Source organism: Hypomesus transpacificus, chromosome 19, assembly GCF_021917145.1.
Source record: "Hypomesus transpacificus isolate Combined female chromosome 19, fHypTra1, whole genome shotgun sequence".
In the NCBI taxonomy this organism is placed as follows: domain Eukaryota; kingdom Metazoa; phylum Chordata; class Actinopteri; order Osmeriformes; family Osmeridae; genus Hypomesus; species Hypomesus transpacificus.
In genome coordinates this window covers 240,480-264,792 of record NC_061078.1, presented here as the reverse complement: position 1 = coordinate 264,792, position 24,313 = coordinate 240,480, and the positions used below count along the sequence as shown (strand labels likewise).

At 51.9% G+C, this 24,313-nt stretch overlaps 1 protein-coding gene and 3 non-coding genes across 5 annotated transcripts; all 4 read right to left on the bottom strand.

Moving 5' to 3' along the window:
* Positions 1-4,530: 4,530 nt before the first annotated feature.
* Positions 4,531-24,285, bottom strand: LOC124481897 (cytoskeleton-associated protein 5-like). 2 transcript variants are annotated; one of them, XM_047042180.1, is made up of 43 exons: positions 24,184-24,285; positions 23,412-23,488; positions 22,888-23,081; positions 22,456-22,662; positions 21,889-22,202; positions 21,543-21,643; positions 21,308-21,421; positions 21,083-21,187; positions 20,330-20,419; positions 19,857-20,021; positions 19,548-19,676; positions 19,240-19,362; positions 18,977-19,044; positions 18,787-18,940; positions 18,616-18,708; positions 18,278-18,463; positions 18,047-18,141; positions 17,700-17,757; positions 17,284-17,409; positions 16,712-16,863; positions 16,448-16,622; positions 16,192-16,305; positions 15,672-15,800; positions 15,129-15,323; positions 14,562-14,673; positions 14,249-14,349; positions 13,996-14,121; positions 13,482-13,631; positions 12,684-12,887; positions 12,238-12,373; positions 11,964-12,157; positions 11,187-11,362; positions 10,905-11,066; positions 8,795-8,927; positions 8,257-8,427; positions 7,870-8,054; positions 7,608-7,680; positions 7,311-7,499; positions 7,095-7,190; positions 5,801-5,872; positions 5,576-5,705; positions 5,355-5,449; positions 4,531-4,759 (listed from the first exon to the last, which is right to left on the bottom strand). In XM_047042180.1, exons 2-43 carry the CDS (start codon positions 23,466-23,468, stop codon positions 4,625-4,627), a joined length of 5,784 nt encoding a protein of 1,927 aa, XP_046898136.1. In that variant the 5' UTR covers positions 23,469-23,488; positions 24,184-24,285; the 3' UTR covers positions 4,531-4,624. The 2 variants fall into 2 exon arrangements, with proteins under 2 accessions (XP_046898136.1, XP_046898135.1); XM_047042179.1 differs by having other exon boundaries at positions 18,787-19,044.
* On the bottom strand, positions 5,209-5,321 carry LOC124482331. Its single transcript, XR_006957742.1, has one exon. It is a non-coding gene; the product is annotated as a small nucleolar RNA SNORD67 (small nucleolar RNA).
* LOC124482332 lies at positions 12,525-12,637 on the bottom strand. The gene has a single exon (XR_006957743.1). It is a non-coding gene; the product is annotated as a small nucleolar RNA SNORD67 (small nucleolar RNA).
* On the bottom strand, positions 13,333-13,444 carry LOC124482333. Its single transcript, XR_006957744.1, has one exon. It is a non-coding gene; the product is annotated as a small nucleolar RNA SNORD67 (small nucleolar RNA).
* Positions 24,286-24,313: the final 28 nt, after the last annotated feature.

Sequence of the window (24,313 nt, the reverse complement as noted above, 5' to 3'; positions counted from 1 at the left end):
CTTTTAAATTTTATTTATAGCTTATGTTCACATTGCCCAGCTAGATGTTACAAATAAAGTAAACCTGTTACTGTATATTGTTAGTATTATTATTATTTTAGTTCCGTTGCTGTATATTGTTACTGTTATAGTTTTTATTACTAGTTGGAGACAACGGGGGACTGGTTGTTTTCATCCTTATTCGTATAAGTATAACCTACTTTAGAGTTCTTTCCCCTGGAACAGATTTCATGTTCCAACTGAGGGGGGCTGTCGTTGTTTTGGTGTGTGGGGCTGCATCAAATACCCTTTTTGCTCTGTTAAATTGCTGCACTAGTCCACACTTGACCGGTGGGGATCTTATTCTATTATGACTGTAACTGTTAGCTGCTCCTGGCATTCTCTAATCCCTGCTCTCCTCTCTGTCCCCCCCCCCCCCACACACACACATTCCCTGTGGTGTGGGGGGTTTGAGCTGTCAGGACCTGCTTGGTCGTTGGTCTGCCAACGCTGAACCAGGTCGTCACCCGGAATCCAGTCTCCATGACGGCCAACAGCGAGTTTCCCGGTCCCATCCAACGTCTATAAAGCCGAACAATGGATTTTGGTGTTTCAAAACCCATTGACACTGTATGACTATGTTTAGCTTGTTTTCTGCTCCTCTCTCTTACCAACCGTCTCTGGAGGAGGGGATCCCTCTCTGAATTGCTCCTCCCAAGGTTTCTTCCATTTTTTCGCCCGGTGGGAGTTTTTCTGGGAGTTTTTCCTTGTCTTCCTTGAGGGTTTAGGTTGGTTGAGGGGCAGTTCTATGGGCGCATGTGAAGCCTTCTGTGACATGCTTGCGTGTAAAAAGGGCTATACAAATAAATTTGATTTGATTTGATTTGGAAGATACACTTGACAGCCTGGTTACTACTACACTGCCTGTTTGCTAGTATGTAGCCTGGTTGTTAGTACACTGCCTGCAGTAAAAATGGCATCACAGTGTTTTTGGAGACTGTTACTGGTCTTCAACATCATAATCATTCAGTCTGAAAGCATGATGTACTGAATGTATCCTAAAGGTAGTCCACAAGAGTACTCAAAACCACACTCAGATTTTGTGTCTTCTATATATTCTTTGAAAACATCTGCTGTGAAAGATGGACGTGTGGGATGTTGGCAGACAAATTAGAATATCAAACCGTCTCCTTCTGGGAGGTTGGGAGTTTTAGGCAGATGAGAACACCACTGCTCCTACAGAAACTGCAGACTAATCTGACAACTTCCTGCTTTCGTTCTGAGGGACCGTGACAGAGAGTTCCACCTCCTGAATGAGCCTGTCTTCACAGCTGGCAGACGAGGAGAGGGAGGGAGAGAAGAGAGGAGGGAGGGAGGAAAGAGGAGAGGAGGGAGGGAAAGAGGAGAGGAGGGAGGGAAAGAGGAGAGGAGGGAAAAGAGGGGAGGGATGGAGTGGAGGAGAGGAGGGAGGGAGCGAGGGAATGGAAAGAGGGGAAAAAAGAAAGGTGAATATGTGTATGCTTGCATGTGTGTATCTGCATGCTAGCAGGTATATAGTGTACTTTTGTGCTTGCATGTATGAGTGTGTGTGAGCCTGTATTCATTTGCATCCGTTTCACCACAAACACGTTTTCAATTAAATAAACAGTTTGCTGCTCGTGTATCAGCCTACCTTCGGCGCACAAACACACACGTACAGAGAGAGAAACGACAGATGGTTACTGGTTGAGTGCATTAACATTTAGATCTGTTCCTCTGTGTTCAGATATTTACATGTTTAAAGAAAGATTCTATGAAAATCAGTCGTAGTGCCTTCGTCTGTGCTCCACTGGGGGATTCCAACCCAAACAAGAGAACCGGACTAGGAAGGTCAAGATGTTTGAGAAGTTTGAGTTACACAAGGATAACTGCTGACAGTACTTACGTTCTTGTTTAGGTAGCTGGAAGAAACTTTGAATTTAGCATCTGTTATATGACCTGTTATACAACAACACAGCCTCAGCTGCTGTTTACACACTATGTAACTACAGCCGAGTTAAACGCCACTTCAAACTCAAACCCTTCATATACCCACACAAACATTGCACATTACACTCCAGGACCTTCATGCCAATGAATACACAAAGGAAATTAAATTATACGCGTTATTTACATCTGCAGTAAAAATACTAGTTTCTGCAGATGCACGTTACAAATATACAGGCTGCCCCTCCCTGCCAGGCTGCAGTGATTGGCTGCTGGAGGTGTGATGGTGTGTAGCTGATTTGTCTGAGTACGTTTTTGTTGTTTTCACAAACTTACCACATGAATGGAGGTTTGTGGTATTTCGTTGATCCAAGGTGATTCCAGTCCCCAGGTTCTCCTGATGCCTCTTCCACTGCCACTTCATTTTTTGGGGTGTTTATTGGATCCGTTTTGCACCAGCAAACCAATCAGTGAGTTAGAGCCTGTTATCCGAGCCCATCGTCCTCTCCCTCCCCTGAGCAACAAGGATCACCGTGGTTACCATGGGCGAATCTAGGTTCCCACTTTTGGGGGGGGCTTTTTCCTGTGACCCAGCAAAACTAGTGGGGTCTGGAGGCATGTTCCCCCAGAATAAATATTTGAAAATATCCTTTTCAATAGTTTTCTCTAGTGGGTTTTAGGAAGAGAAATTAACACATTTAGATTCAAAATATGAAAGAAAAATAAATACAATAACAATGGGGGGGGGGCTAATGAAACCTTTCGGGGGGCTCCAAAATGGGTCTAGATACGCCCATTGTGGTTACCGCTCTGTAGGCACGCAGGCAGGCACAGTCTCCCCAGTCCTCAGTCCTGGCCTCCACTGGGAGGAGAGGATGACAGTGACAGTCCTAGTGTTCAGGTCCCTGGTGGCGAGTCATCCACACTTTCATCTCAAGTTATATTTTGCATTTAAACAAAAATGTGCTATGCAAAGTATACCATCCAGATGATGTGTATTAGTTAAAATGTCATAATGTATGTTAATTCAAAAGATAATTTTATCCAAATATTCATTTTAGGAAATTTACACCTGCAGTCGGCAGTCAAATGGTTTAACACAGATACTTTTGCTGGGGATGGGTGTAATGCCACAAACGAAACCTTGAAGTGATCTCACAGTCAGCTCCACTCTGCCGTCACTACTCTGGATGTAGCCTACAACTCATTTTACCACCACCAGTTCTCCCTTCATCGCTTGCTGAAAACGCCAAACTAATGTTGCGTGTTGAAATAAGGGATAGCTAGCGGGTAAGTGTGTGTGTCTCCGCCTTGGCGTGAATGCGTTAGCCCCAATTCAGAAGTTCACCTCCTCCCCTCTAGGCATCACAGAGGTTGAAGTCGTTTGCCCTCTCCGCGGGCTTCCTCCTCCCAACTCTGCATATCAAGGAGGAGACTCCGTAGGCTCTCCGCCCGAAAAACTGCTTAACATTCCGCGCCTCTCGTAGCGAGCGCTGCCCCGGCCCGACGGTTTAGATGGGCACCTACAGGAGAGGCAGGGATGAGACGACACGGCCGCATCGGTAAACAGCTACATCATCAAGCCTGAGAAGGCGAATACACAACCGAGGCTGTATCGTACCAGAGCACGTATCGGGCTGTGATTGTTGGGTTGGTTGTTCGAGGTGACTGGCAGACGTGCAGGTGGGGATGGTGCCGTTCGACAGGACGTGTTACAAAGAAGTTAAATACTTCCTAGTGTACAGTACACAGGAACAAGAAGCCTACCAATACTGACCTTGAATGGCTCTGTGAAAAATGTCTTTTTTTAAAACGTACTCAAAGCAAATGCCACAGATGTGGGTAGAGTCAGAACAATTACAGGGTTCAACATGTTCGTCTCAGACGCCATCATTAATGCATAGCTCTGAAATAGCATTGTGTCACTCTACCATTACCCCTACATGAATAATTTATTTGTCTTGTTCAACATCAAATTACTCGCTTTGGATTTAACATTAACAACCCAGTCCATAGACTTGTGAAAACTAAAACAAGACCGTGCATCATGCAGAGAATAATGGTTTGATTTGAGGCGCATCATAGTCCAGCGCTCCTCTGGCGTCTCCTAGTGGACGATCCCAGTATTACAGCCTGTTGGTGTCCCGAACATTGCGCAACTCCCCTTTGAGTACTGCTGCTGAAAACGTAAATGTGAGTCTTTGCCCGTTTATTCTTTGTACTGTGTTTTATACTGTGTGGCCCGACTACTGGAAACAAAGGCCAGTGTTTTGAATCACTTAACATGCAGACCCTGAGTGACGGGTGTAAAGGCAGGCCTGGTTATGGTGTGGTCGACGCTTTCTTTCAAAATGCGAAAATCCGACTGCTAATAACTGCTCTCAGACCATCTGCTAATAACTGCTCTCAGACCATCTGCTAATAACTGCTCTCAGACAATCGCAAATCTCATTTGGAAAATCAACTTTGTTGCGAACTTGCGATGCACATCTACTGGGAGATGACACATCCCTTTAGAAAGTAGCATTCTGGCACGTGACAGCCAGGCCTTGATCAAGTTAAGAAAGACCACCCTGACTAGACCTCTACGTCACAGCCGTTTTAATTATTTAAAAACATTTACAAAAAGTTTGACAGCACAGAAGAATGACAAGCATAAGGAACACCTCGTGGGTGGGTGTTAGTGGTTCTCCTTGATGCGCTGCAGTTTCCTCCGCAGGTCTTCCAGGCTGCTGGCGGCAGGCGTGGGGGGGGCCTGGTGGAGTGTTGGGAGCTGGGAGGCCTGGCAGAGCATGGAGATGGAGAGCAGGGGGGCCTGGGAGAGCATGGAGATGGAGAGCAGGGGGGCCTGGGAGAGCAGGGGGGCCTGGGAGAGCAGGGGGGCCTGGGAGAGCAGGGGGGCCTGGGAGAGCAGGGGGGCCTGGGAGAGCAGGGGGGCCTGGGAGAGCAGGGGGGCCTGGGAGAGCAGGGGGGCCTGGGAGAGCAGGGGGGCCTGGGAGAGCAGGGGGGCCTGGGAGAGCAGGGGGGCCTGGGAGAGCAGGGGGGCCTGGGAGAGCAGGGGGGCCTGGGAGAGCAGGGGGGCCTGGGAGAGCAGGGGGGCCTGGGAGAGCAGGGGGGCCTGGGAGAGCAGGGGGGCCTGGGAGAGCAGGGGGGCCTGGGAGGACAGGGGGAAGGAGGTGGAGATGGACATTAATTCCCTGATCCCTACTAATAAGCCGGCAAGGTGTGTGTGTGTTATAGCCTCCGACTAAACCAGATGGTGTGTGTGAGTCAGATGGCCCCTGTGCACATGGCTGTGTCCCCAGTAACAGTCGGGTCAGGGAGCTGGTGCCACGGCAACCTGCCCCCTGATCAGGGTGCAACTCATCACTCTCACATGTGTGTGTGTGTTTGTGTGTGTGTGTGTGTACCTGGATGGTGCTCTCCTGCAGCGGTCTGAGAGCACTCTCCTGGTATTCAGATGGTTTAGGCTTCTCCCCTCCACTGGGCTGGGGGGCGGGGCCACCTAAAAGAGAGACAGGTTACTAGTCTGGACCAGCAGGGACTGGTGTGGACCAGGTGTGTGTGTGTACCAGCAGCAGCAGGTGTCCTCTTGCTGGTGTGTGTGTGGAGGCTGTGTGTGTGTGTGTACCAGCAGCAGCAGGTGTCCTCTTGAGGCTGTGTTGTACGAGGGTCTGGAGGGGGGCAGGCAGTGCCCTCAGGTGGGGGGTCAGGTCCACCTCTGTATGGTGCTGCCGGAACACAGCCAGCTCAGAGAGACCCTGCACACACACACACACACACACACATAAGACACACACACTAGACACACACACTAGAAACACATGGATGAGATGGTTCCACACGACAGCCTCACCTGGGTGCAGTTCTCCTGGGAGGTGATCTTGTTGAAGATCTTCAGAATGTTCTCGTGTCTCTCCTTGTACAGCTGCAGACACACAGTCACATCAGCACTGCTGGGGGGGGGGGGGGGGGGGGGGGGATACTGAGGTGTCTCTGGGTCCTCATCAGACCTGTGTGTGTGTGTGTGTACGTACTGAGGCGTCTATGGGTCCTCATCAGACCTGTGTGTGTGTGTGTGTACGTACTGAGGCGTCTATGGGTCCTCATCAGACCTGTGTGTGTGTGTACGTACTGAGGCGTCTCTGGGTCCTCATCAGACCTGTGTGTGTGTGTGTACGTACTGAGGCGTCTCTGGGTCCTCATCAGACCTGTGTGTGTGTGTACGTACTGAGGCGTCTCTGGGTCCTCATCAGACCTGTGTGTGTGTGTGTACGTACTGAGGCGTCTCTGGGTCCTCATCAGACCTGTGTGTGTGTGTACGTACTGAGGCGTCTCTGGGTCCTCATCAGACCTGTGTGTGTGTGTACGTACTGAGGCGTCTCTGGGTCCTCATCAGACCTGTGTGTGTGTGTGTACGTACTGAGGCGTCTATGGGTCCTCATCAGACCTGTGTGTGTGTGTACGTACTGAGGCGTCTCTGGGTCCTCATCAGACCTGTGTGTGTGTGTGTACGTACTGAGGCGTCTCTGGGTCCTCATCAGACCTGTGTGTGTGTGTGTACGTACTGAGGCGTCTCTGGGTCCTCATCAGACCTGTGTGTGTGTGTGTACGTACTGAGGCGTCTCTGGGTCCTCATCAGACCTGTGTGTGTGTGTGTACGTACTGAGGCGTCTCTGGGTCCTCATCAGACCTGTGTGTGTGTGTGTACGTACTGAGGCGTCTCTGGGTCCTCATCAGACCTGTGTGTGTGTGTACGTACTGAGGCGTCTCTGGGTCCTCATCAGACCTGTGTGTGTGTGTACGTACTGAGGCGTCTCTGGGTCCTCATCAGACCTGTGTGTGTGTGTGTACGTACTGAGGCGTCTATGGGTCCTCATCAGACCTGTGTGTGTGTGTACGTACTGAGGCGTCTCTGGGTCCTCATCAGACCTGTGTGTGTGTGTGTACGTACTGAGGCGTCTCTGGGTCCTCATCAGACCTGTGTGTGTGTGTGTACGTACTGAGGCGTCTCTGGGTCCTCATCAGACCTGTGTGTGTGTGTGTACGTACTGAGGCGTCTCTGGGTCCTCATCAGACCTGTGTGTGTGTGTGTACGTACTGAGGCGTCTCTGGGTCCTCATCAGACCTGTGTGTGTGTGTGTACGTACTGAGGCGTCTCTGGGTCCTGCTGACAGCAGCATCTTCAGGTGAGTCTCCAGACCGGACGCTCTCCTGTCCTGCACCAGACTCAGGTGCTCCAGGATCTACACACACACACACACACACACGTCAAAAGCACATTTAGTGAAGCCCAAAAGGTGTGTGTCCATGCATCGGACAGCTGGGGTGTGTGTGTGTGTGTGTCAGCTGGGGTGTGTGTGTACCTGGGGGCCAGTACACTTGTAGAGGGTGTGCAGCAGGGTTTTGAGGGTGCGGTAGGGCAGGTCAGAGGTCAGCCCTCGCAGACGCTTTCTGGTGAACACCATCATGAAGTTATGGAGCGCCAGCAGGGTCTGGTCCAGATCCAGGGCTTCCACCGAGGCTGGGAGGAACCTGATCACCCTCCATACACACTGCACACAGGGAGACACAGGGAGGTCACATGACTGAGAACTGCACACAGGGAGGTCACATGACTGAGAACAGGACTCCAAATCCACCCCCTCACTCCCTTCCCTCACCTTCATGACCAGCTCAGAGAACTTGGAGGTCGACGAGGACTCCAAACTCTCTTGCATCAGCACCAGCAGAGAGCTTAACACACACACACACACACGTTAGGGGGACCTGAGGAACATCAGGGTATCTGAGGGGTATTAAAAGGTGCCTGAGGGGTATTAAAAGGTGCCTGAGGGGTATTAAAAGGTGCCTGAGGGGTATTAAAAGGTGCCTGAGGGGTATTCGAGGGTACCCGAGGGGCATCAGGGTACTATTAGAGGGTACCTGAGGATGCGGGTCCGGTCGGCCCTCTCCAGCAGCAGGCTCAGCACCTGGTTGGCTTCCAGCAGCACACTGCCCTGGTCCAGCAGAGCCACGCTGGGCTCCAGCAGCACAGCCAGCAGCTCCTCCACCACCTCCCTCAGCACCGCCACAGACACCTCGCACGCCAGGGAGGGGACACCCAGCAGCTAGGGGGGGAGGAGGGAGGAGTTAACTGTACTGAAAACAAAACACCCAGATGTGATGATGCAATCCTACTGTAAACAGCTGGAACCTCTACATACAGCCTCCTGCTCCTCTAACATCACTGCTACAAAAAACAAGATGGCCGTTGGGTTATCCTGTCAGGAACCTCCCACCCAGAGCCCTAGAGCGCTCCCTCCCCCTCACCGTGAACATGCAGTCCAGTAGGCGGCTGCAGAGCTGGGTGACCAGGGCGGGAGGCGTGCGCTGGTTGGCCAGGTGAGAGGAGCGAGCCAGGCGGAGCTGCAGACAGCAGGCCTGCAGGAGCTGGTCTGACAGGCCCTCCATCACCCCGGGCCTCCGCAGGGCCAGCTGCATCTGGGGGGGAGGAGAGTGTGTGAATACCTGCTCTAGTGTGTGTGTGTGTGTGTGTACCTGCAGGCTGGTGTGTGTGTGTGTGTACCTGCAGGCTGGTGTGTGTGTGTGTGTGTGTACCTGCAGGCTGGTGTGTGTGTGTGTGTACCTGCAGGCTGGTGTGTGTGTGTGTGTACCTGCAGGCTGGTGTGTGTGTGTGTGTGTACCTGCAGGCTGGTGTGTGTGTGTGTGTGTGTACCTGCAGGCTGGTGTGTGTGTGTGTGTGTACCTGCAGGCTGGTGTGTGTGTGTGTACCTGCAGGCTGGTGTGTGTGTGTGTACCTGCAGGCTGGTGTGTGTGTGTGTGTGTGTGTGTGTGTGTGTGTGTGTACCTGCTCCAGGGCCTGCAGGCTGGTGTTTAAGTCTCCAGACGCCACTTGGGAGATGACCAGGTTGATGCTGTAGGCGGGGCTGGGGCGGAGCTCCTCCTGGCAGACAGGGAGTGGGCGGGGCCTGGATAGGAAACTAAGACAAGGAAACTCTTGAAGGACAGGTGTGTGTGTGTGTGTGAGAGTGTGTGTTTGCACTAGGGGTTCAGACATCACGGTTCGGTACGAGTTCGGTAAACCGGAGGGAAAATCGAAACAAACCAGGTTCCTCTACGAGGGAATACAGGTGCATTGAAGATGACATGTAAATTCCGATTGCGTCAGTGATTTTTTTTGGCCCTTTTTGTATGTGTATCTAAAGGCTGGTTAAGCACTGTAGGGAGGAGAAGTTGGACAGTTTTTTTTGTCTTGTTCCAGTGATTAGCACACCTGGGTGATGGCGTCGGCTATTTTAGTCATTTGTTGCGTGTCCTCCTTTTTGACCCTTCCTGCCCACCGTCGCTATTTACCACTCGCGTGGTCTTTCAGATGCCAAAAAGCAAGACCTCCTTCAAACCTACATGGAGTTCAGAACTCCACTTTGCCATAAGTGGAGCGCCTGTGTCAAAAGATTCCTCGAGTACAAATACGAGTACATCACTCACATATGCGACTAAATTTCACGCTAGGCGACTAAAAATTATCTTTAATTAGACAATTAAGTGAAATCCAACGATTTCACTCGCCGGTGACTGAGGTTAGAGGCAAATAATTTGTAATTTGTATTATTTAATAATTTGTATTATTTAATAATTTGTATTATTTAATAATTTGTATTATTTAATAATTTGTATTATTTAGCGCAGATTTCAATGACGCACTGTCGCTTGACTGTGAGTTAACATGATTGCCTGCTATGACAACAGATGTACAATAAGTTATTTTTCTGCTGCTCAAAAACGAAGATAGCCAAAGCAACGGAAAGTTGCTAGATATTTTTTTTTTGCCGCTGGGGAAGGTAAAACGCTTCACTGCCTCTGTCACTTTCTCTCACAAAAAGATCGACTTGCTTTTTACTGCACTCGTCACGCACAGAGATGGAAGCAAACAAGAATTATTTTTGTTATCAAGACAATTTAAGATTACTGTTCCTTGTTCAGATTATTCTTGCTCTGCTTATCAGCTCTGCCAACTGCGAAAGAGCCTTCAGTGCCCAAAGGAGAATAACATCAGATGTCCAGCAGTCTCACGCCTTTCAGACCTGATCATTTCAACAGAACGCCAGAGCTTCAGCAGTAAGATCATAATCAGCTGTAGAGAGGTGGCTGAAGTCAAGTGGCAACACAAAGCCATATCTAAAAAATGGTAGATTAAATCCATATGCAACATAAAGACTAATTCAGACAGATAATGTACTGTTTTTTTCAGTTGCATTGTTCATGCATTTCATGTAAAAAGTCTGGCGAGTAAAATACAAAAAATTACTAGTCAATGGCGACTCCTTCATTGTGTCCGTAGAGGGTTGCACAGTGCTCGTCTTATCCACCACTCTCTCCTGTACTACTGTCTCTGACTGGGAAACCAACGTTTCCCCAAACTTGCGATCTTCAAGAGGCCGGCGGGTCCTCTATCTCTCGTGTGTCGCCACCACTCACCATACTCCTCCTTAGTGCTGCTAGCTTATCTCTGACTCACGACGGCCCAATCAGAGCTTCAGAGCTAAAGCGGGGCAACAGATTAGATGTCCCTAAAGAACACGAGTATCTAACAAGTATCAAGTAGTTTACATTCACATTTAGTCATTTAGCAGACGCTCTTATCCAGAGCGACATACAGTAAGTACAGGGACATTCCCCCTGAGGCAAGTAGGGTGAAGTGCCTTGCCCAAGGACACAACGTCATTTGGCACGGCCGGGAATCGAACTGGCTTCCTTTGGAGTAACATCCCGATTCCCTAACCGCTTAGCCATCTGACTCCTCAAGTCTTGTTCCGCATTACATTAGTTAATTTGCACGCAAGTTTTATACTGTGTAATTTCATGCACCGAACCATGACGCCCGTACCGTTTCGGTTCAATACGAAGACATGTACCGTTCCACTCCTAGTTTGCACGTGTGTGTGTGTGTGTGTTACCTCCGCATGCTGGCAGGGGTCTGCAGGTGGTCCGGGCTGGGCTGGTACAGTTCTGGCATCTCTCTGACAGGGCTGCCACTCTGCTCCAGGAGATGCACGTCCAGACTGAACTCTGCTGGGGGGGGCGGGGCCTGCTGCTCAGCACTCTGCGCCCGGATCTGACTGGGGGGGAAATCAACTTCCACTTAAACCTTTATTGATGCAAGTCATTTAAATCTCCCTCAGACTGAAGTCCTGGCTGCCGAGGAGGTAGGTCTGGAAGGTGTGTGTGTGTGTGTGTACCGTAGCTTGCTGGCGGGCTGCTCGCTGGGTTTGCGTAGGAGACTGGCATTGGGGTGAGGGGGCGGGGCCTTGTCCTCCCCCTGTTTGGAGGGCGGGGCGGTGGAAGGGACAGGGGGGGTCTTCTTAGCTGAACGCTTGATCCTCTCCTCCAACATGCTCATGTCCTTATCAGACAACTGGGGAGAGGGTAGATCAGACAGGGCAGTAGGAGAGGAGAGACAGACAGGGCAGTAGGAGAGGAGAGACAGACAGGGCAGTAGGAGACGGTAGACAGACAGGGCAGTAGGAGAGGGTAGACAGACAGGGCAGTAGGAGAGGGTAGACAGACAGGGCAGTAGGAGAGGGTAGACAGACAGGGCAGTAGGAGAGGGTAGACAGACAGGGCAGTAGGAGAGGGTAGACAGACAGGGCAGTAGGAGAGGGTAGACAGACAGGGCAGTAGGAGAGGGTAGACAGACATGTTAGGAGAGGGTAGACAGACAGGGCAGTAGGAGAGGGTAGACAGACAGGGCAGTAGAAGAGGGTAGATCAGACAGGGCAGTAGGAGAGGGTAGACAGACAGGGCAGTAGGAGAGGAGAGACAGACAGGGCAGTAGGAGAGGGTAGACAGACAGGGCAGTAGGAGAGGGTAGACAGACAGGGCAGTAGGAGAGGAGAGGGTAGACAGACAGGGCAGTAGGAGAGGAGAGGGTAGACAGACAGGGCAGTAGGAGAGGAGAGGGTAGCTCAGACAGGGCAGTAGGAGAGGGCAGATCAGACAGGGCAGTAGCAGCTTACGTGTCCTATCAGCTTATAGATCTGCTCTCCACAGACGTTGTAGACGGCCACCATGGTGTTGAGGGCTGCGTTGCGGACGCAGGCGTCCCTGTCATTGATGTGTACAGCGATGTCCTTCAGAGAGCGCGGCGCGCTGGGCTGGCACACGGTCAGACCATACAGCTCCACCAGACAGCCCAGCTCCTCCAAACACTCTGGAGGAACAGCAGGAGTTAGACTCTGTCTGGAGCAGCAGCTTCTGAAGTCTGGCTTCACTTGATTGTGCGTGTCTCACCAGCCCTCTGCTTGGAGTTCTTGGAGCGGGTTCCCTCCATGAGGAAGGGGAAGATCTTGCTGGCAGGGTAGACCTTACAGAGCATGCTCAGTATGCTCCGCACATCCTTACGTACCCCGTCTTTAGACTCCCCCACCTGGAGACACACAGTCAGTCACACACACAGTCAGTCAGTCACACACACACACACAGATAGACAATTAGCAAGCGTAGTTGGACATGAGTTACCATCTAAAAGCTTGGTGTGTGTGTGTGTGTTATAGCCTCCAACTAAACCAGATGGTGTGTGTGAGTCAGATGGCCCCTGTGCACATGGCTGTGTCCCCAGTAACAGTCGGGTCAGGCAGCTGGTGCCACGGCAACCTGCCCCCTGATCAGGGTGCAACTCATCACTCTCACGTGTGTGTGCGTGTGTGTGTGTGCGCGCGCAGTATGTGAGAGCACACCTTGAGGACCAGGTAGGGTATGAAGGCTGAGGCCTCCAGCTGGTTGAGGTGGTAGCCCATGTGGGCCAGGCAGGGCAGCAGCAGCTTCAGGAAGTCCACGGCCCTCATCAGCACACTGCTGTTGGTGTCAGAGAACCTCAGGGTGAACCACTTGAGGAGCAGATCCAGACAGGAGACCATGGCTTCCTTCTCCAGCTCCAGGCGCTGTGGATCAGCACGTACAAGGATCTAGTTACCAGCTTGATGAGATCTAGTAGAACTACTACATTAAGTCACTCAATAATGTGAAAGTTAATTGTTAGCGGGTTAGCAGCTTCAAACTTAGTTATAACCTAGAATATACTTCATGTACAAGAGATGGCAAAACCTTCGAAACCATTTCAGACCTTTTATCAAAAATATTTTTTAATATTTTGGTGTAATCTTTTTTTCCGAAATAATTTGTAAACCTTTTGCAACTTTTATAAAAAATATTGGAAGTATTTGAGGCCATTACCACTACCTGTTGAACCTCACATCATATTAATACACTATAGACAGCACATTTGCAGGAATAATTATTGACAGATAGCAGAGAACTTGCAAAAATGATTGAAAAAGTTGCCAGCCTAGATTTGAACTGTTCTGTAAGTTATAGCCTACGGAATAGTGTGAGTCAGATGGCCCCAGTGCACATGGTGTGTCCCCAGTAACAGTCGGGTCAGGGAGCTGGTGCCACGGCAACCTGCCCCCTGATCAGGGTGCAACTCATCACTCTCACGTGCGCGTGTGTGTGTGTGTGCGTGTGCCTGCACGGACCTCGATCATGCAGCTGATGGCTCTGATGTGGTGCTGGAAGTCATGGTGGAAGAGTTCCTCCAGCATCCAGCGAGCCACGCAGGGAGACATCTGAACCTTCAGCTGCTCCACATGCTCCTCCCGAGGAGAGGGGAAGCTCCACTTTAGCACCTGACGAGAGAGAGAGAGAGAGAGAGAGAGACAGACAGAGACAGACAGAGACAGACAGAGAGAGACAGAGAGAGAGAGACAGAGAGAGAGAGAGACAGAGAGAGACAGAGAGAGAGAGAGAGAGACAGACAGAGACAGACAGAGACAGACAGAGACAGACAGAGAGAGACAGAGAGAGACAGAGAGAGAGAGACAGAGAGAGAGACAGACAGAGACAGACAGAGACAGACAGAGAGAGACAGAGAGAGAGAGACAGAGAGAGAGAGAGACAGAGAGAGAGAGACAGACAGAGGGATACACAGAGACAGTCAGTCTTCATGCAGTGGTTGCTAACCTCTACACAGGCGATGTGAGAAGCACACACCTTGAGGTTTTTCTCGTCCCTGGCACGGAGCTCCTTGCCCCCAGGCAGCAGGATGAACATGGGTCCTGAGTGCTCCTGCTCCTCCTCCTCCCTGGCCTTCCCTGCTGCTTTCTTCCCAGCATGCACCTGGAGGGCAGAGCACAAGACGTTGACCAGCCAGGGCCTGCTGATCGCTCCCTCCCTAGCTGTGTGTGTGTGTGTGTGTGTGTGTGTGTGTGTATCCACACAGCAGCAGGTTGACAGGATGACCAACCTTGGGCTTGCCGGCTGCTTTGGGTCTGGGCTCTGCTCTGGACTCTGGCTCCTGGCTGGAGGGCAGGCTGGGTCTGGTGGAGGGCTGGCTGGGTCTGGTAGCTGGGGACAGAGAGAGAGAGAACACAACTCTCCACTATAAACATCCTCTACAAGAGGTAACCTCTGATGCATTATTATTATGTTAGCTCATGTGGTTATGATCCATAACGTTCTCCTATTCAGACTTTACCAGACAGCAATAGTGGATAAAGGAGAACCCAGACAGTACTAGTGGAGAGTACTGCCGTCTGTCCGTGTCCGTGTGTACCAACCTGCAGGCTTGGCTGGGGGAGGGGGGGCAGTAGGCTTGGCAGGGGGAGCCTGTGCTGCCATGGCAACTCTAGCTTTCTCCAAAAGAGCCACCACCTGGTCTCTGGAGGCTGGCTGAAGATCACACACACACAGGTCAGGGTCTACCTTGAGCCTGGGTCTAGCCTGAGCCTGGGTCTGGGTCTACCTTGAGCCTGGGTCTACCTTGAGCCTGGGTCTGGGTCTACCCTGAACCTGGGTCTACCTTGAGCCTGGGTCTACCTTGAGCCTGGGTCTGGGTCTACCCTGAGCCTGGGTCTACCTTGAGCCTGGGTCTACCCTGAGCCTGGGTCTACCCTGAGCCTGAGCCTGGGTCTACCCTGAGCCTGGGTCTACCTTGAGCCTGGGTCTGGGTCTACCTTGAGCCTGGGTCTACCTTGAGCCTGAGCCTGGGTCTTCCTTGAGCCTGGGTCTACCTTGAGCCTGGGTCTGGGTCTACCTTGAGCCTGGGTCTACCTTGAGCCTGAGCCTGGGTCTACCTTGAGCCTGGGTCTACCTTGAGCCTGGGTCTACCTTGAGCCTGGGTCTACCTTGAGCTTGGCAGCAGCTTTGGTCATCCTGTCGAAGCCCAGGTGAGTCATGAAGGCTGGGAGTGCCTCCTGAGCCCCCCTCCTCACGTCTGGGTTCCTGTCCTCTGCACAGGCGTACAGGGCAGGCACGCACAGCTGGAGGTCAGGGGGTGCGGAGCGCAGGGGGGGCAGACTGGCAGCCAGCCAGCCCAGGACCTGGAGGGGGGAGCAACACACACACAGTGAGAGGAGAGGATGAGAGGAGAGGCAGTGAGGTGGGGAGAGGACATGTCCCACCACACAGTGAGAGGAGAGGATGAGAGAAGAGGCAGTGAGGTGGGGAGAGGACATGTCCCACCACACAGTGAGAGGAGAGGATGAGAGAAGAGGCAGTGAGGTGGGGAGAGGACATGTCACACCACACACACACACACACAGTGAGAGGAGAGGATGAGAGGAGAGTCAGTGAGGTGGGGAGAGGACATGTCCCACCACACAGTGAGAGGAGAGGATGAGAGGAGAGTCAGAGGTGGGGAGAGGACATGTCACACCACACACACACACCTCTTGGCGGAGGAAGGGGTTTTCCCTCCCCAGTTCTGCAGCTAGCTCCTCCCCCTCCAGCCACGCCCTGAAGCCTGTCTGCTCCTCCCAGCTGCTCAGCGTGGCCCGCGCCGCCGCACGCACGCCCACCTGAGGACACAGCCGTCACCAGACAGGTTACACTGCTGTCCCAGGACAGGAGAGTCTGTATGTACCCTGCTGTCCCAGGACAGGAGAGTCTGTATGTACCCTACTGTCCCAGGACAGGAGAGTCTGTATGTACCCTGCTGTCCCAGGACAGGAGAGTCTGTGTGTACCATGCTGTCCCAGGACAGGAGAGTCTGTGTGTACCCTGCTGTCCCAGGACAGGAGAGTCTGTGTGTACCCTGCTGTCCCAGGACAGGAGAGTCTGTATGTGTACCATGCTGTCCCAGGACAGGAGAGTCTGTGTGTACCATGCTGTCCCAGGACAGGGGAGTGTGTGTGTGTGTGTGTACCTTGCTGTTCCAGGACAGGAGAGAGTGTGTGTGTGTGTGTGTACCTTGCTGTCTCCCAGGACAGTAATGGCAGGGGTTCCCAGGGTCTTGATGTGCTGTTTGAGGGCGGGGCCTATGGCAGAGGCCATTTGCTGCATGATGGACAGAGTCTGCTGGACCTGACACACACACACACACACGCACCGTTACATCACACACACCCCACCATCACACTCCTGCTGGACGGTCCTATGGCAGATGCACCCTCTCCTCTCCTCCTCCTCAGCCCCTCCTCTCCCCCTTCTCTCCCCCCCCTCTCACCAGGATCTTGTTGGAGTCGCTCAGCCTGGCCCTCAGAGCCGCGGGCAGATCCCCCAGACTGGGCAGAATGAGCTTGGCCTCTGAGATCACAGCGGCCACCTCGTCCAGACCCTCCTTACGGACCTTCCAGTTCTTGTCGGCCATCTTGGACAGCATGGCCGCAGAGATCTGAGCACTAGGAAAGGAGGAAGGCGACTCCCATCACCAACGGCACCAAACAGAAACACAACATCTGATCCTGTTTAGTGAGACGAGATGCCCCACCTGATGTCTGTACGAGGGAGTAGATCCACCAGCCCCCCAGCACCCCCCTCCTCCTCCTGCTCCTCCTCCGGCTGTTCCTGCCCCTCCTGCTCCTGACCTCCAGGCCTCTTGGGGGTGCCTCTGGAAGGAGCTGGGGGACTCTGGCCCTGCATCTGGCAGACATCACATCAGCAGGCAGACCATCACATCAGCAGACAGACTATCACATCAGCAGGCAGACACACCATCACATCAGCAGGCAGACAGACCATCACATCAGCAGGCAGACAGACCATCACATCAGCAGGCAGACACACCATCACATCAGCAGGCAGACCATCACATCAGCAGACAGACCATCACATCAGCAGTCAGACAGACCATCACATCAGCAGGTAGACCATCACATCAGCAGGCAGACAGGCTGTGCCAGTCATTACTGTCTAGTTCACACTAACTAGTCACACGCCTAGCGGCTTCAGGAACACTCAACATTTCAAGAAGTTCTGAAGACAATTAGGATGTCCCCAGACTGTGTCCAGACGGGGAAGAGGTGTTTGAGGGTGCTGAGCAGGGTGAGCAGGAGACGGTACCTTCTGGAACTCTGCGTCTATCTGGGAGAGGAGCGCTGCCTTCTCTTCCTGGAAGAAGAGCCTCAGAGGAGGACCCAAGTACAGGAACACCACACCCAGCAGGACCACGGCAGCTGTCCTCACTGCCTGGACAGAGAGACAGAGAGAGAGAGAGAGACAGTGAGAGAGAGACACACAGAGAGAGAGAGAGAGAGAGAGACACAAACACACAGGACAGCTCAATTGAGTGCTCTGTCTCTTCAGCAAACATACCCCACAAAACAAATGATTCAACTTGTCAATGTTGACAAAGTCAATGTAAGCCATCAAGAATGTCCTTGGTGAATGGGATCAGGTCAACAGACAGGAGAGGAACTCTTTGTGATCAGATTACGCGTCGCGTCGCTCTAACAGAGCAGGACATGTCAAACACTCACTCTGTTAGGGGCTCCTAACGCTGTCTTGATGTGGATGATGAGGGTCTGAACATTGATCCTGCCAGGGGAGGGGGAGGAAGACAGAGACAGAGGGAAAGCATATTGAGAGAAAGAGTCATGTCTGCATTCAGTAGAGCAGGGGAACAGCCACACAGGGGAACAGCCACACAGGGGAACAGCCACACAGGGGAACAGCCACACAGGGGAACAGCCACACAGGGGAACAGCCACACAGGGGAACAGCCACACAGGGGAACAGCCACACAGGGGAACAGCCACACAGGGGGACAGCCACACAGGGGAACAGCCACACCTGGACAAGGCCCTGAGGTACCGACCAATCTTACCCTGCAAAGCCAAACTCCTTCATGGCACCAGCAATCCAGCTCAGAGCTTCACACTGGCTCTTAGGGCTCTTCTGGGCAAACGCCATCGACACGACCTGGACGACAAGTTACATCCCATCACTCACTCTAAATGACAGCAGAGGACAAGAAACAAGAAAAGTTGCCTGGGACAAGGAGAGGGGGGTGGAGATGTTGGGTGAGTTGTTGAGTAGGGAGGAGAGGGTATCTGACCTGTTGTGCGGTCCAGGCCAGACTACAGGCCTCTGCTACAGAGCTGAGCGCCTCCCTGGCAGAACCTCCACACTTGGCGTCACCCAGGCGCTCCACCAGCACGGCCAGCACGGCCCCCGCAGCCGCCCGCGAGAACACCCCCCGCCGGGCCGCCGCCTCCACCACCCGCAGCTTCAGCTGCATCACCTGGCAACACACACCGTTAGCAACCACCAACACCACCCTAAACAACCACCAGCAGAGCAGTGAGATGTGTGACAGGGATACGCCCAGGACCCCTGCTGTGAGCACGCCCCTCCCACAGCTCCAGGAGCAGAAGACGGAGAAGGAGAGGGTACCTGGAAGTTAGTCTCCTTCCAGCCGGGTTTCCTGGCCAACATGCGGACCAGCGCTTGGCAGGGCATCTGGCTGCTGTCCATCTGCTCCACAGCCTAGAGGGCAGAGGTCAACATGAGAATCCCCTCTCCTTGAGGTTAAAGCATCAGCATAGTTAGAGAGAGGGGCTGTACCTGGAGGTACTCCTCCATGCTGGCTAGGCGCTCCTTCCAGTTGGCGCTGCCCAGCAGCTGCACACAGGAAGCAGGAAGTACTGCTGTGGCCAGCTCCTCACACTCCTCCAGGGAGAGCTCAGACTCCTGGAGGCCCCTGGGCACAGCCGGCTCCCTGGGCACAGCCGGCTCCCTGGGCACAGCCGGCTCCTTGGGCACAGCCGGCTTCCTCCTCTTCCCTGCTCCTCCTGGCTTGGCCTTCCCAGGACCCCCAGCAGGCTGCAACACACACAGACATGAAACACATGTGTATTTACAAGTTTTAGGTGATACTGTTCAAAAGTCTTAAACACCCAAGATTCTTTTAAAATTATTTTTCCTCCTCTGCATAAGTCTATCAGAAAAGAAACTTGTGCCTAAGACACAGTCCACGATGCAGCAGCTCATTTAACACACCCACACAGAGACACACACCTCGGCTGCAGGGGCCTGGTTGGAGGGCCGTGTTGTCTTGGCAGGGACCCCAGTGGGGGGCCCGGTCTGGCTGACAGACTTGTCCTCCTCCCCCCCTCCAGACGCGGCAGCACTTTCTCTGATCTGGTGGGAGAGGAGGCCGGTTTAGTGACATGAGGAGCAGGAACATGCTACAGGGGGCAGTCTGACTAACTAACTGAATCATAGACAGACATAATAGACATTGAAACTGTATTTAACCCTGCGCCAGTAATGCATGTAAGGAGATTCAACTTGAACATCTTTGAATGTTGTTTTGCTGCTGTTACCTTGTCTACTTTCAGTTTGTCTAGGTCTGCCAGGAAGGGGTTGACCGCCTTCTCCCCCACCACGCGCATGGCGCTGCCCAGTGCATCGAAGGCAGCATCCCTCACCTCAGGTGCAGAGTCGTTCACATGCTGCCATGAGGGAAGACAGGATGATTAGGCAGGGGGGGAAGTAAAAACATTTTTACAGAAGGTTTTACAGAAGGAAAAAATGCTACTGTCAATTTTTACACAATACTATGTTTTTTGGGGGGTTCAATTTTAGAGCTGGTGGTCTGCGGTTTAGGTGAAAAAGTGTTCCTGAACGTCCACCTTGATCAGAGCAGCGAAGAGAGGCTTGAGGAGGCTCTTGGGGAGGGAGGAGGGGCTGGAGGCACGGAAGCTTCTGGCCAGGAACAGAGAGGCCTGCTGCTTCACTGAAGGGTTCTTGTTGTCCATCACAGCCAGAACATCCTCACTCAGACTTTGGAGAGAGGTCTGGGAGGGGGGAGGAGGTGGAGAGAAGGGGGAGAGGTAGAGAGAGGAGGTAGAGAGGTAGAGAGAGGAGGTAGAGAGAAGGGGGAGAGGTAGAGAGGTAAAGAGGAGGAGGTAGAGAGAAGGGGGAGAGGTAGAGATGGGGGGGTAGAGAGAGAAAGAGGGAGGAGACAGAGAGGGGGAAGAGGTAGAGACAGATGAAGGGGGGAGAAAGAGGGAGGCAGAGAGACACGAGGAAAGTTCATTTAAGTCACACAACCACACACACATATCATCCCCCCCCCACACACACCCCCCCCCCCCCCCCCCACCGTGAGGAGGATGGCATCCATGGCCTCCTGCAGAGCCTGGACCACTTGAGGCTTCTTTTCCTTAAACTTCTCCAGCACCGTCAGCACCACCTGTGAGAACATCACACACGTCACATGACTGCACCACCTCGAGGAGAACACCACACACGTCACATGACCGCTCCTAGAACCCCGTCACGACAGCTCGTAGAACACTGTCTGGTAGCGGAGATGTGGTTACTTTACACTGTGTCTGGTAGCTGAGATGTTACTTTACACTGTGTCTGGTAGCTGAGATGTTACTTTACACTGTGTCTGGTAGCTGAGATGTTACTTTACACTGTATCTGGTAGCTGAGATTTTACTTTACACTGTGCCTGGTAGCTGAGATGTGGTTACTTTACACTGTGCCTGGTAGCTGAGATGTGGTTACTTTACACTGTGTCTGGTAGCTGAAATATGGTTACTTTACACTATTTGATAGCTGAAATGTGGTTACTTTCCACTGTCTGGTCGCTGAGATGTGGTTACTTTACACTGTGTCTGGTCGCTGAGATGTGGTAACTTTACACTGTGTCTGGTAGCTGAGATGTGGTTACTTTACACTGTGTCTGGTAGTTGAGATGTGGTTACTTTACACTGTGTCTGGTAGCTGAGATGTGGTTACTTTACACTGTGTCTGGTAGTTGAGATGTGGTTACTTTACATGGTAGCAGGTAAATACACTCCCTCTCTTCAGACTGTAACAAGCCTGGTTGTGGTGTGGATACTTACATGGCCAGCATAGGTGCTGAACTTCTTCCTCAGCCCGGAGGCCAGACCAGAGACACATTTCACCGCCAGAGCGACCAGCATGACGTTTGTATCCTTAGCAATGACCTGCAACACACACAAAGAAAAATGTCACCAGGTTTTCTGGGAGAGATTTAAAGACCTACCTCTGCATACAAGGAAGTATATAAACATGTTCCTGAGCAGGTAAGACAGACAAGCTGGTACCTTCTTCAGCGCTCGCACCACATCCCCATAGTCTCCAACCTCCAGCCTGGGGCTCTTCGCCAGCCCTGCCAGGGCCTCCAGCACCTCCTTCCTGTCCTGCCACTTCTTGGCTTCCTGCAGAGTCACACAAACAGAGGGGACATGGATGAGCCAACTCTGGAGCTCTCGTCACACAGGGCCCAACATTAGACGGACGTGCATGAGGGCTGGTTCAGGACGTGTGGCGTGTGCTCACTATCTTGTCGTGGAAGTCTTTGGGCAGCTTGGAGAGGATCTCTACTGGCTCCAGGAGCTCAAAGGGGTCAACGTCAGGGACACACTGTTCTGTCCCCACACCTGAGAGGGAGGAGAGCGAGGGGGAGGAGAGCGAGAGCAGAGCGCAGGAAGGAGCGGTAGAGGGAGGAGAGAGATAAAGATGGAGGAGAGAGAAAACACATGACCTTCAGCTTTCTTGGTGGACGGGTCCAGACCAGCGTTAGAGCATTTGACTGCAGATCAAAGGTCACAAGCTCAAATCCCTCCTCTGTAAGTGCTCCATGAACCCTTATTATTCCGATCCTCATCATCCTCCTCATGGTTACCGTCGGCCTGATGGGGCCCTGCCTCAGCCTGCTGGTGCTGCTGGAGCGAGGCGTCCCGGAGGTGCTGCTGGGAGCGCAGGAAGCGGGTCTGTGTGGCGGGCGTGGCCGGCAGCCTGGCCCACTCCTCCTCCAGCTCCCGGAGCAGCACCGGGCTGACCCCCTGCAGGGCAGGCCGCAGCGCGCCCCCAATCCAGCGGTACACCTCCACTGCCAGCCCGCGGGCCTCATCTCGCACTGCCTTCTCTCTGGACTCAAACAGCCGGGGCAGCGCCTTCACCACAGCCTTCAGGCCCACCGTCTTGCACCCAAACTCACTGGGGGGGAAAGCATTACACATGATAACGTTTGAATGTGAAGTTGTACATGATCAGAGGATGTGCGTGTCAGGGGTGTAGCTTGCATTTCACATGTTTAACAAATTTTGAAAAGGGGAAATCTGTTGGCTCCCCGCAAACGTTAAGTATGAAAATTACATTTACAGGCTGCATCCAAAAAGGCGTCTTACCCTTTGCCCCTGAACTATAAAATAGAGTTTTCCATCAAACAGGCTCCTGTAGAGCTACTTACCCCAAAGCTCTGCGTAGGGCCTCCACACAGCCACACACCGTCTTGGGGTTTTTGTTCTCTAGACCTTTGATTAGATTCTCCTGGACAGCTTCTGCCTTTTCTTTTTCTATGTACATGAGGCAGATGTCTGCTCCCAGCTCCCTGGCCCGGGCCTTGGGCTGGTTAAACACCTTGCAGACCACTCCGCTCACCACCTCCCCTGCAGTCCTGCAGGGACGGACACAACCAGACAGCCACGGAGTGAACTGGGGATGGATGTAGCTTATGCTATATTAGATTAATTACATTACAACAATTCTCATTCAGGCTTTCAGTGTACTGAGCAATACTAATTGTAAGAAAATGTATTGGAAGGCTTGCACACCTTCAAACAGACAAATGTCAACACATTTATTAAACCATTTATTTTTAGACCGTTTCTCCCTCTCTCACCTCGCAGCTACGTAAGCGTTCTCTACGTAAACCAGCGCCGCCTCCAGTCCTTTCAGCTGGGCCACAGCGTTTGAGTCCGTCACAAACTTCACTATGAGAGGCTGGAACTTGTCCCACTCCGGGCTCTTCTCGCCATCTATCCCCCGGAACAGTTTTATGGCCTCCTCGTACCCGTGAAGTCTGGCCTTCCACACCTACCACACCATGGACAGACAGATTAGCAGAGTGTAGCTAACATTAGAGAACGAACGGTAGCTAACATTATTAGACAGCGGTAACTAGCATAATGGACTGCAGCTAACATTACACTAGGATTGGCCATCATTATGTCCAAAATAGCTACGGTTGTAAGAGAGTTTAACAGTTTTGTGGTATTTTTTAATCCATATACCGTTCTGGCCTAATGCCTTTGAAGTCAAATCAAGTGTAACTGTGTAATGTCACTAGTAGTTAATAACGGTGCTAGAAGCTAAGCTATAGGTAAGTAGTTCAGAGTTTGCACAGTATACAGTAGCTAGAGTCACCTTGTGTTCGCATTTCTGGTTTACAGGCAATTTCATCCACTCAGAATCGTCACCCATCTTGGCCAGTCTCGTCTAACCTTTGAAGAAGAGAGATGGAAATATAGGATGAGGAAATGTAGCAGATCCAAGGTGAGCTAGCAAGCTAGATAACTTCTCCTGTCTGGCCCCCCAATGGTGGAATCATCTCCCCACCTCCATCAGACTACTGACTGTCTCCACCTTCAAGAAAAGGCTAAAGACGCACCTGTTCCGGGTAGGATTTGTTGTATCAGATATTAGTTTATATCCTCCAGGAACACAATGACACTTGTTGAGGGACTTGTTGCACTTGTTGGTTAATTGTAACTGATTTAGCTACTTCTTTCTTGTAAGTCGCTTTGGATAAAAGCTTCTGCTAAATAAATAAATGTAATTAACAATGCGGCTAGCTCTATACTCTGCGTCTGACGTGACGAAAGATGCCTAGCTAAACAGACATGAACTTTTAGGAGCACTTCAGTTAGTATTCTTTGTCTGTTGGTGTTGAAGAGAGACAAAACAGCTCAGTGAAAATAATGATACATTTCAGATTGTTAGCTAACTAACTAGCGATTTATTCAGTAGCAAACGTGACTGCCGAATACAACTTGTAGCTAGGCTAGCTCGGCAGTGTGTAGCCTAGTACTGTAGCTATATTTAAACATCGATATCATTGCGTAAAATCAAAATGCATTATGTAAAGCATTCTTCACATTCAGAAACATATTTGCAGCTGATATAGCATTGCATTTACCTTTTTTTCAGGGGAATCAGTCGTGATTGTGTCTCGTTCCAGGGTTATACAGCTGACAATAACACACCTTTCGTTTGAAAATGTACGGAGTTACGGAACTTACCACTGATTGGTCAAGACAGGCGAGCCC